This window comes from Ascaphus truei, chromosome 2, assembly GCF_040206685.1.
Source record: "Ascaphus truei isolate aAscTru1 chromosome 2, aAscTru1.hap1, whole genome shotgun sequence".
NCBI classification, from domain to species: Eukaryota; Metazoa; Chordata; class Amphibia; order Anura; family Ascaphidae; genus Ascaphus; species Ascaphus truei.
This window is the reverse complement of record NC_134484.1, coordinates 340884462-340897764: the sequence shown is the minus strand read 5'-3', so window position 1 is coordinate 340897764 and position 13303 is coordinate 340884462. Positions and strand designations below refer to the sequence as shown.

Below are 13303 nucleotides of genomic sequence, written 5' to 3'. Positions count from 1 at the left end.
CCCGATCAGAGCACAAGACCATCTAGTGAGTCGGTGATGCAAAGGCGGGCTTTTCAAAGTTGCTCTGTTGCGAATAACAGAGCAACCGGCTTCATTTTGGAGCTACGAATGTCTGCCTAGCTGAGGCTAAGTCAGATGCGTGGACCAAGTTCTCAAAATAGAACGTAGTGGTCGTGATTAGGTATTCTACCCGAAAAGAGTACCAGGAAGCCCGGGGCGATTTCCCGGTCAGGGTAAGCCTTCTGAAGCAGGCAACTGCACCTATTTGAGGCCAGTTTTCACCCCCAGACCCCAGTAAGTGTGTATTCTATCTGTATTTTGTATTTCATTGTGTGTACGCAGGTTTACCCGAATAAACTACATTTTATTGCACTACCTTGTTTTGCCTAGTGAATTGATCCCAGCAGGTATAAAGGTGTTAAAAGTCCTTGCCTCCCGTGCTAGTGGCTTTGAAATAATAGTATATTAAAGTGTATAGCATGTGCCCACATGCTACGCATGCAATTTAGAGGGGCAATAGTGATGACAGAGTATGCATTATGTTTGCACCCATCACACCAGCTAACTCAAATTTAGCATGGGCTCGGTAATTTTACTGCATGTTAGTTCTCCAAAAAGATGCAGTCCTATTTAAATCTTGCTTTTGAAATAATTTACTTTGATGCCAGCATGCTGTAAAAAGAAGAAGCTGGTAATATTAAAAAAAACAGTATTTTTAGCGCTTGGGCTTTCATTACTTAGAAACAATAGAGGTGTTTATTTGAAACTGTTGTAAGGTTCTTCCAATGGTAAGCGTATTTGCACATCTTTGTACAGTAGGTGTATTTATTAATTCAATTAAACGTGGCATTAATTCAGTTTTACTCCGTTAAGATTGTCATTATTTTTTACTCCCACTATTTTAAAAGAGATGCAAATGATCTAATTAGATCATAAATCATATTCAGCACACAGATTCACTAAGCAGCGTTATGGTTAATGCTGGAAAATAAGTCTGTGTGTTTTAGGTCATACAGTTCTTAATTTAGGCAATATTAGTCATTTAAAACAGTTTAAGTAAATGTATTTGGAGATTTGTTATAAGTTGTAAGAGTTTTTATAGATTCACAAAATGATCAATAATTCATCAAATTCAATTATCACAAAATCAGAAAAATGCATATATTTTATTCAGTATCATACTGTATATTTACCCAGTATCAGACACAGTGCTGCTGGCAGCATTCCATTGGGTCCAGGACTAAAGAATTGACTCTTGACTTGGGTCCTTGGTGGAGCGGGGAACATAACACCGTGATTACAAAATTTGGGCAGAGGAAAAGAGCGGGGCCTCTGTAAGTGTGGGCTCAGTGCAGTCATATTGAATGCACTGCCATCAAGCCGACGCTGAGTCTCACATACACTGTACTGTAACTGTTATCTGAAATAACTCATGTTACATTAGCACACATATTGTACATAATATTTAGAAATATCTTCTGTTATTTAGAAATAATTCCTGTTAATTAGAAATAACTCATGTTACATTACTAGCACACATATATGCTATTTATGAATAACTTGTGTTAATGTACATTAGCACACATACATGCTATTTAGGAATAACTTGTGTTACTGTACATTAGCACACATACATGCTATTTAGGAATAACTTGTGTTACTGTACATTAGCACACATACATGCTATTTAGGAATAACTTGTGTTACTGTACATTAGCACACATACATGCTATTTATGAATAATTTGTGTTACTGTACATTAGCACACATACATGCTATTTAGGAATAATTTGTGTTACTGTACATTAGCACACATACATGCTATTTAGGAATAACTTGTGTTACTGTACATAGCACACATACATGCTATTTATGAATAACTTGTGTTAATGTACATTAGCACACATACATGCTATTTAGGAATAATTTGTGTTACTGTACATTAGCACACATACATGCTATTTAGGAATAATTTGTGTTACTGTACATTAGCACACATACATGCTATTTAGGAATAACTTGTGTTACTGTACATTAGCACACATACATGCTATTTATGAATAACTTGTGTTAATGTACATTAGCACACATACATTATATTTAGGAATAGCCCCAGTGGCAGATTTCCCATAAGGCCCGAGTCTGGGGTGGCACAATGTCTGCCCCCATATTGCTGCACTCTCGAGCCTATCAGGCAGAAAGGAGGCGGCCGGCATATGTATAGCCCCCATTATATTAGCATACATATATGCTATTTAGAAATAACCCCCATTATATTAGCACACATACACGCTATTTATGAATAACTCATGTTATATTAGCGCACATAAATGCTATTTAGAAATACCTCCTGTTATTTAAACATAACCTCCATTATTTAGAAATAATTCCAGGTATCCATATTCTAATAAAATGAATTATGGGAGTTATTTCTGAATTCAATTATCTTAGTGCATCTGGAGTTACAGTAAGTCAGGGAAAAGTATATGTCCTGGGCCACTGAATCTAAATGTAGATTTGGGGTAGATCAAATGTTGCATACTATATGAAGAGATGCAGGTAAAAAAAACAGCTTGTAAAATAAAGCGAATCCCTCTTATTTATAAGATTGTATAGATAATATAGTAATCTAATAATTAAATGACTCTTTCTGATGTTCTTCCCTTATAGGCAGCAATCAGTATGGATCTATTTATGGTCATACCTCAGTGACTTCAGGAAGTCTCCTTGATGATCATCACTGGCACTCTGTCATCATCGAGCGCCACGGACGGAATATTAACCTGACACTTGACAGACACATGCAGCATTTTAAAACAAATGGAGACTTTGATTATTTGGACTTGGATTATGAGGTAAGGGAGAAGGGTCATTAGTGATACATTTCACTTTCATTGCAAAACTCTTCTCTAAAAATGTTATTTAATGATGCAATCCCAAAATTCTAAGTATATATTTTGTTTATCTCATTAGGTTTTGTCTGTAGATTTTTCAGAATATGAAAATGACAAAAATGTATTTTTTATTCACTTTTTTTTGCTTCCTCTATCTTAGATCACAGAATGTGGTAGAATATATTGACCCCTTAAGTGTCCTTAAAGAGGCTATCCAAAGGCGATATCTTTTTTGCACATTTTTGTATTTTTTAACACACAGTAGGATTGAAGCAGCAGGTCTCCAGAGCGGAACCCCATTAATTTCAGCTGTGGGTACCCGCTGCTTCTGGAGACACTACTATAGTAGGTGCCGGTAGCTGCTATTGCTCTGCTAGCAGGGATAAAATAATGGTGGCATTTCAAAGCTCCCATGCCCTCCGGGCCAATAGAAAGCTGTGAGATCATCAGGCCCAGCTTCCTATTGGCCCGCGTGACGCGGGAGCTTTAACCTTGCAGGAGATACAGGCACCCCCATTGGAGGTAAGTATCTCGAGAAGCAGGGGGTCCTCGGAGCTGAAATTAATAGAGTTCAGCTCTGGAGACCCCCTGCTTTTGTTCCTATAGTAAAACATTGCTAAAAAAAATTGCTAAAAGATCACCGATTGGACTGTTCCTTTAAGATGTACATTGTATGTCCTTAAGGCCGGCATGCCAGGGTCCTTATGACATACTACAAACCTAATGGCTTTACAAATTATTTTCTAGGTGGGAATGGTGTGGAATGGTGAACACAATCAGAATGGAAGAGGGTCCTCTTTCGTTAACATCTGTGAGGTCATGATCATGTGATCACCGAGGAGCGATCACAGGATCACGACTTGCCGAGGGTGCACTCTGGTAGAAAATAAAGTTGTCCTCCAGCGCGTGGTCTTATTGCTCTTTTCTTCCTTATGTAGAAAAAAGACAACAACAAAAAACACCACACAGAAGTGGTATAATAGGCGTCGACACAGTATTTTAATCTATAGAGAAGTAGAGAACTTGACACTTGCCTGAAAGTTTGTTCCCGTAGTGCATACTCCTCTATTTTCCTTCTGCTGTTACCTTAAAAAGTGGAGAGAGGCATAGCATAATACTGTTTATTACAAAAATAAGGGAGGTGAGATACACTTACAAACGACCAATCACATGGATTGTGGTGGTTTCTATTGCTGCAAGTGTCCTTTAAAAACTTCCTTGCTGGAGCTGCTTTTCAGTCACTTTTTCTCAACTCCTGACTTGTTTGTCTGGGTCCACGGGGATGGGATGCTTTCTCAGATTCGTGCACAATCTGTTGTGCCTCTCCGTGTGCAGAGCTCCCTGCTGTTTGTCAGTGTTGGTTAGCTGATCCGCAGACTCCACAGGTATGGTGGCTCCAAAAGACCAAAAAGGGGATGTCCACATCAAACTAGTTTCGCCTGGTTTGGCTTCATCCGTGAGTGTTGCGGACCAATCCAGCACTAAAACGACTAACAATGGAAAGAAGTATAGGATGTGTCATCTGTTGCATGGGCAGATATACACTAATACAAAACCAATTTATAAACAGGAAACACAGCTATAAATGAGTCTAAATAATGACAACTGCAGGTTGATTGTGTATGTCCTCTTTCAAACTAAACATCTCCACAGATTATTACACCAGTGTGTTGACATTTCTAATATTATACAGCAGTAAAGCAAATGAGGAATTTAATTACTACCGGGTAATAATTTTAAACAGTGTAGAACCCTTAATTATTGCTTGATGCCTTTTTCCCTGCTACAGTAGTTATATACTGTAATAACAGCATTTTAAAGTAAAACGCCAAGTGACCTCACCCAATGGGGGTCTATGTATCAGGATGTGTGATTCGTGCTATACAGTATGTGTTAGGAGCACTTATACTGTTGTAGAAATGGATACACGTTTGCACTATAATTGTGCGCTAAAACAGTTTCTATACCACCTTTAAGGAAATGGAGGAAACAAATGCAGAAAAACAAACAAAAGTAACGCAAGCCACACATTTCTTAACACATCCACCTGCCCCAACATGCCAATGGTGACCATGTGTATTGAAGTGATGTGTTATTCAAATACAATATTGACTGTTTGAAGTCATTGCTTTGAAAAATTGCAGATTTTTGGTGCTGACAATACTAAACTTTGCAAATCAGTTTCCAGGGGGAAAAAAACGATTGGGGTTTTGAACCAGAAATCACATTTCCATTACATAATGTATTTATTTTCTTTAAATAAGTGATATCTGGCTGTTCTGTGGTCATAAAATAAACAACATGGAGACCTGCAGCACTCAAGAAGATAGTCGCAGCAGCAGCCCACTTGACATTAATATAAGATATTTGTTCATGGACAGTAATGTTCCAGAAACAAAAGTACAACGTTACAGGGCAAACCTTGGTCAGGTTTTTTGCAGCTGACGAAGGTTTAGTTTAACTGGATGGGATCATGGATTTCCATTATACCTGTTCAAGCTCCTCACTCGATACTGTATCTACTTGTGATTTAGTAGAAGAATGCCCAGCGGCGGATTTTCAAATGCCCACAGTTTTGCTGTGCTCTTGACCTATCAGGCCTGATGGCAAGTCACTTAGCTGTTGTTGCCTCCCCTTACCTCCTTCTGAACCACAGTATGAAATGAAGCTGCAGACGTCATCAACGTGACATCGCGTGGCGTCGCATTGTCATGTAACACGATGTCATAACATCATCTGATGCCGCAACTTTGCATTGCCATGGCAATGAGACGCCGTGTGATGTCACGTTGGTGATTTCCGAGGCATCATTTGACGCTGCGGTTAATAAGGAGGAGGGGGCAAGAAGGCTGCCGCAACAGCAAAGGGACTTCCCATCAGGCCCGATAGGCCTAAGAGTGCAGCAAAAGTGTATGGGGCCACACATTTTTGCCACCCCAAAATGTTGCTGTGCTAGGCCCAGGCCTAACTTGCCTAATGGGTAATCCACCACTGAGAGTACCCACCATATTCATTTTTTTCGCAGTTATGTTCTGTGGTGATCACGGGGTAGTGTGTAGCTAATTCCACTTGTCTTCTTTGAAATTAAGATTGGTTCTAGAGTTAAGATCAGAGTTGTTATAGGGTTAGCATTTGCTAGAGAGGTTAGGTGTCACATTAGATTTAGGATTCACAGTACGGTTAGAAGTAGAGATGGGCGTTTCACAGATTGTCTCGCATTTTATCCCCAAAATTCATTTAGCGGTTTAAAATCCACGGACGGATTTGGTCGGTTTTCATTCGCGCGGATTCATAAAAATACGCTATTGGAAACAATCCATTGGCGGATTTGTAGAATACAATTCACGGATTCAGCAATCCATTGGCGAATTCTTAAGAATATCTCCGTGGATTGAATACCACAAATCCACCACCGGATTGCTGAATCTGCGAATTGGGTTCTACAAATTTGTAAATGGATTGCGGAATCCGCTGAGTGTATTGGCAATAATAATAAAAAATTGCAAAACACGAATCGCCCTTTTTGAGATTGATTAGCGGACCAAAGGAACCGGCCGTTCCACTGCGGATCAAAATCCGCCCCAAAAATTCACCAATCTATATTGTATTGTATTGTATGTCTTTATTTATATAGCGCCAAAAGTGTACTCAGCGCTTCACAAAGAATACAGTAGGGGGAATTTTAAAAATACAATAAGTGCAGCAAAAATCAGACAATGGGAAAGGAAATCCTTGCTCTGAAGAGCTTACAATCTAAGAGGTTTGAGGGGAAATTTACAGAGACAGCAGGTGAGGGAATAAGTGCTGTAGATGGGTGTGCTTGGCCACAATGGGTGGTATAAGTGACTGTGGGACAATAGCCATGAGTGCAGGCTATTGGGATGCTTGATTTGTGGGGCAAGTTTTAAGGTTACTCCGTGTTAAATGAAAAGGTTAACACCATTTAAAGGGAAGAGATGGCAGGGAGGCCTAGGTGAGATCAGTTGTGTATGTCTGGCTTCAGGGAGATCCCCAGAAGCAGGAAGGAGTAGATAGAGCGTGTGAATAGAGGATTTGTGTGGGTGTTTTTTATTGAGGGGTAAAGAAGATGGAGATATATGAATAGAGTTGGCGACATGGGGCTGGTAGAAAGAAATGTTTATTTTGAAAAGAAGCGAGGTCAGAGCAAATATAAATAGTAGCCGCATCATGACAGCAGTAGTTAAGTGCTGAGATGTGTGGTCTGGGATAGAAAATGTCCACCTTTCCAGCGTAGTTCACATCCAGGATTGAGGGTCCGTAGGTGTTCTGTAGCCCCCTTGTTTCCCTCCTGCTGAACTCCCTGTTAAACTCGACCATGCCACTTAAAACTGGGCCACTTTGAATCTTGGGCTGCTTTTCACAGCTAGGGCTGCTCTGGTTGCACTTATAAAGGCCTAATAAGTCACCTGACAGAATTTATTTCAGCCCAACCACCTTAATTAGCATGTGAGGCATATTAACACAGATGTTTTTTTCAACAGGGTCTTGTCATGCCTAAGTGTTAGTGTAAGTTAATTTAATTAAGACTAGACTAAAGACTACAACTAAAAATACACATAACACAGGATTGCTTGCAGACAGACAATTCAGATATGTTTTTTATATATTAGTATAGATATAGTTAGGAGTAGGATATATATTTTTTTCTAATTTGCTATGATTGAGTTATTGGCACTTTTTGGCTTATTCTTGTCCAGAACTCCATATGATTTACTTGCATTGTATAATTCCTATGTTTTATTAATCATATTTTCTATTTGATTCTTAGAGATGGTAAAGTTACAACTATTTTCCCCTGGCAATGTTTTCCACCTACTGTAATAATTAAATGCCTAAGACATATTATAATGGAAACGAATTTGTTTCCACATGAATTATGCTTTGCCTTTGTGCACCTTAATTAAAACTTTTAATTGCAAGTACTTCCCCATGAAATTTTAACTTCAGTACCATTCTTAGTAACTCCTGTAAAAAAATGAAATTTTCTTTTTGTGTGTTATAATGAGGGATCAGTTGTGTTTTCTCACTAACAACAGGTAGTCATTTATTTTTCTGTTTCACAAGTCTGGGATATGAACATGTACAGTAAACCAGGTTGAGACAATAGATAGCAGAACACATTTGCGAGCTGTTAATACTGTACAGTATATAAATACAATGTATAACGTCTCCGTGTCTCAGGGAGTAACAGTGTAGTTATACGTTGTCAGTTCATATTCAGATAGTGAATAATATACAGTACATAATGTATAAAATCGAAAAGCTGCAAATCTGTACAGGTTCCTAATATTTGTTAGAAAATAAATAAGATACATAACTCAGTGAACAGAGCAACTAATGGTGGATAGGACCTGGAGTTTGTACTAAACATGCATACCCCGCTTTAAGGACACTCACTTTAAGTACACTCGCGAGTAAGGACATATCGCCCAATAGGCAAAAGGCAGCTTGCGCATGCGCCTGTCAGCACGTCCTGAACAGCAATACCGGCTCCCTACCTGTACCGAAGCTGTGCGCAAGCGGAGAGACTATAGAGCCTGTTACAAATGCGTTATTTACATCAGTTATGCACGTATAGGACGATTGCAGTACAGTACATGCATCGATAAGTGGAAAAAAGTTAGTGCTTCACATTAAGTACATTTTCGCTTTACATACATGCTCTGGACCCATTGCGTATGTTAATGCGAGGTATGCCTGTATGCTCTGTCTCACTTATTTATTAATCTAATTTACTGTATGGACATTAAATGTATTAAAACTTAACTGAGAATGACTACAACCTCCATCTTAAAAGCCGATAAAATCCAATGACTTGATCCCTAAAAGCCTGTAAAAAAAAAAACCCACATTAATGTATTTGTTTATCAGGCAGTTGTACTTATTTTATATATTATCTTGTTTTTCACAGTTGACCTTTGGAGGCATGCCTTTCTCTGGAAAGCCAAGCTCAAGCAGCAGAACAAAATTCAAAGGTTGCATGGAGAGCATCAACTACAATGGGATTAACATCACTGACCTTGCCAGGAGGAAAAAGATGGACCCATATAATGCGGTAGGACATTCTTGGCCTTAACATGAGTGAACATGTTCTCTGATTCAAGATAGAATACTACAGTATATACAGCGTCATGCAAATTGCTTCGGTTTAGTTTATTTAATAATACAACTTTTCTTTAAAGTCAGGAAGGCATGCAATGTACCGCCTGCTAAGAAACAGCTAAGAATAGCATTGGATTTCCATGCTTTTATTTTGGCATCGATACACTGCTGATGTTTCTATAACAAAATACAATGGTGTCGGGCTTTATTTATAGAAAAATAGTAGGCAGCCATTAATCCTGCCTTATGAATTTATTTTCCCTACAGCAGTACAAAAGAAAAATGCTATATCTGTACATTATGTGGGTATGCAACAAGATCATGCTAAACGCAAAAGCAAAAATTCTCCAAGTGCACCAACGGCAATGATATATTATAGAGATGTAGTCAAACTTACTTTCCCCGGAACCGCGGGAAGAAAAGCAAAATGTAGCGAGTGGATCCAGGGACAGTAAAAACGAAACAGCTGCCTGTAGGGTCTGATTTCCCAAATGGGACATACACGGATAGAGATTTCCCACTGCCGGTTGATGCCGCGATCATTATTCCGCTGCTTCACACAGTAGTGCGAGCTGTTAGTCAACGACTAAGAATAATTTAAGATCTTAACCTCCGGAGCCCTAGGCCCTGTTTACTGAAATTATATAATTAACACAAAAAAAACTATTTAGCAAAATGTGTCGAAAAATGCGATTAATCTCTTCAACAAGGTACTAGGTTCAATTAGAGCCAAAAGACGGTACTTATTACATTTTACATTTTATATATGAAAAGGGTACAGTGCTGGGTTACAGAAGAGGAATGTTAAAAAACATACAATATACTGTGTATATATATAAATAATATAATGTATATATATATATATATATATATATATATATATATATATATATATATATATATAATATACTATACTGTATATGTATATGTATATATATATATATATATATATATATATATATATATATATATATATATATATATATATATATATATATATATATATATATATATATACTGACAGTTTCCTAAAATAAAATAATAAAACAGAGAACCTACTGTATATCTGTATATGTTACCAACGGACAATGTTAGATCCATTTCTAAGAGGTCTTGAGGTTGAAGGTATGAGAACTCCCGTGTTATTGCTACAGTATAACAGTACTCCTGGTGGAATTCTGATTTTTATAGGCAAACTCCTATCTCCCACTCATCAATCTTTCATGGTATTTATAGCTGGGACAGAGAATGATTTTAACACCAAATGAATCTGAGAGTATAAAATAACCCACAACACTCTCCCTACAGTATAACCCCTCACTATTGCATTCGTATGATTTGAATGTACGCCCGAACATCTGTCCTCACAGGGTCAATTTCTATTGTGGTGACGGAAACAAATATCTGACATACTGTACAGTATGCAACACATGTATACTGTACAGTATACATACACAGTATGTACAGTATGCAACACATGTGCACTGTACAGTATACATACAAAGTATGTACAGTATGCAACACAGGCACCCTGTCATATTTGATATTGTTGAACACACATAATTTTGCCTGCCCCAAAGAGTAGTATAAAGAGTCTTTGCAAATTCCTGAAAAAATTAGCAGCCCAAGCTGTTAAAAGGGTTTTCCAAGTGCCTTTGGTAATTCAATGAAAAGAGAGAGTATTGTGGCGCATACAATATATTCAGGGAAAAATAGAAAATTAAAAAGAAAATAAACGGGGGGCGGGGGGGAGGGGTAGAAAAAAGCCAAAATACTGTGATATTGCAAACAATGGGACAAGAATGTTCATAGGGTGCTGATCATAGTCACATTTGGTTTCTTCACTTTTTAGCTTTAAGAGAATCAGATGAGATGGTTTTATTCTTCCTCTTTTGTAAATCAGCGTCACGTGTATCATACAGTATATACTATCTTATAATTAAACATCTTTCCAAATAAAAAAGACTAACATAGTATAATAGTGTTTAATTAAAAAAATATAAAATCAACAAGATTTTCACCCACAAACATTCCTCTTGAGTTTTATACATGGTATTTAGATGTGGAAACCAAAGTGAGTATGATACTCACCCTATTGTTTGCAACATCACACTATTTTTGTCTTTTTTTTTGCCTCCCTTTTTTCTTTCTCTACTTTTCTGGATATATGTGCCACAAGACTCTCTTTTTCTTTTGTATTATAGCATTTTTTTATAATTCCATTACTGTATTAGCCCTTTTCACCTCTGTTATGCCATGAATCCACCCTTTCTGTAAAAAAAAAGTACTTTCCCAAGAGCCTGCATCCTTCAGCTCCAGAGCATGGCCTCTTGTATAAGCATTTCTCTTTCTCTGAAATATGCTTCTGTCCTGTACTTTGTTGAAACGTTTTAAGTTTCAATTATAGCCCCCCCTTCTCCCCTCTAAGCTATACATATTAAGGACCCTCAGTCTTTCCTGATAGGTTTTATGACCATGCACCGTTTTAGTATCCTTTCTTTGCACAATCTCTAATTTATTTATGTCCTTGTGGGGATATGGTCTTCAGAATTGAACACAGTACTCTAGGTGAGCTATTATCAATGATATATGCAGTGGCATCATTACAGTACCTCTATCTGCTGCTAATACAACCTTAAATCCTGCAGTTTTTCTGCATTGCTTTGTTTCATTGCTGACTTTTAAGTCAGCTGAGATATTGACTGTTAGGCCCCTTTCTTCCATAATCATTGACAATTGATCCCGTATTCTGCCTTTTATTTTTTCTGACCCAAGTGCCTTATTTTATACTTCTTGCTGTAAACTTGTAGTTGCCACACTCTTGACTAGTGCTCTAATTGTCCTAAATCATTAATCATTTTGTTTACACTGCATTGACTGTCAAACTTGTTGCAGATCTTTGTGTAATCTGCAAAAAGGCATAATTTGCCTTCTTAACCTGAGGTCAGCGCCACCGACAGGGGGGAGAGCGGGGGGGCCCAGCCTCCCGGCGCAATCAATGTTGACCTGTAAAAAAAATTTCATTACTTAACCCAGCTAAAAAGACAAAACAACAGATATGAAACCAGCACTCCTCTGTCTTAATGATAACAATCAGTAAATAAAGTGAACAGTGCAGTAGGATGGCAAGACAGACACAAAAAGAGAGACTGGTATACACCAGACGCAGAAGGGCCAGTAAAAAGCCCCCTACGTAACAGCACTTGATATTACTATTATGTATAATATGTATGGTACTGTATGAGGAAAAGAAGCACATAACTAAGAACATCCAATATGGTATGTGATATGATGTAGATAAACTAAAAACACTTTAATAGTAATATAACAATAATAAAAAATGGGGTATTAAAAACTCCCTGTTGCACAAGAGGCTTCAAAAGGTGAAGCAATGCACAGTAGCAAAGCCAATACCCCGGGAGGGGGTAATGACTGGACTGGGTAGCCCAACAAAAATAGAAATTGAGCCTACTGAGAGTAAAAGGAGCTTTTAAACAAACTCCCCCCTCCCACGCCCACGCTACAATTGTAAACTATATTAAAGAGAATGCACACACTTCAAGTAAGTATATATGAGTGTAACGTGACAGGATCACTGTAGGTATATCAATGAAAAGGCACTAATATGCCAATAGGTTCATAAGAGTCTGGGTACATAAACCCTTCAATCACTAATAGAATATGAGCCTGCCAGGAGGAATGGAGCTAATAGTTCAACTCCCCCCTCCCATGACCAAGCTACAATTTATATCTATGTTACTGTGATTGAACACATGATAATGACTGAATAGACATGTGTGGTAACATAGCTGCTGTGGATGTAGTTAGGTGGCTAAAAAGCATGTATGGTGACTATGGTCTAACTGCAATAACCCCAGATGGTACATGTGGAGGTAATCTTTAGTCCCGTGGTTTCAGCTAGACTCTCGAGCTCAGTATGCTGCTTGTGAAAAAGTGCTTCCAATAGCACAGTGGTGCCTGTGAGAGTTTAGCATCAATCTCGACGGCCGTTTCGCTTTGGCATTTTTCAAGGGATGTAAAGATAGTGGGCTTCTTGTAACGATTTAACAGCGCAGGGAGGGGGCTCGGCGAAGCACCCTCCAATCGCCATGCTAGTTTGCGGAGCCGTAATGGCTAAGCCCAATCCTGCTGCGTGTTTGGTGAGCCAATCACCGGTCAGCAGTATATACTGCTGCGGCCGAGTTTATTCGAGCATTTGCCCGTTCTCGGCCGCAGCAGTTACCTGGCGCGCGCCGGAGGGTGCCGGGCGCGCGCCGAAGCAGCGG

The 13303-nt window shown here is 38.5% G+C and overlaps 1 protein-coding gene across 2 annotated transcripts in view; it reads left to right on the top strand.

Moving 5' to 3' along the window:
- The window catches only part of CNTNAP2 (contactin associated protein 2), a 1988831-nt gene that overhangs the window by 1010565 nt on the left and 964963 nt on the right, over positions 1-13303 (top strand). For both annotated transcript variants that reach the window (XM_075586746.1, XM_075586748.1), the window contains 2 exons: positions 2671-2855; positions 8827-8970. In XM_075586746.1, the coding sequence (XP_075442861.1) occupies positions 2671-2855; positions 8827-8970 (329 nt within the window). The remainder of the gene's footprint in view (positions 1-2670; positions 2856-8826; positions 8971-13303) is intronic.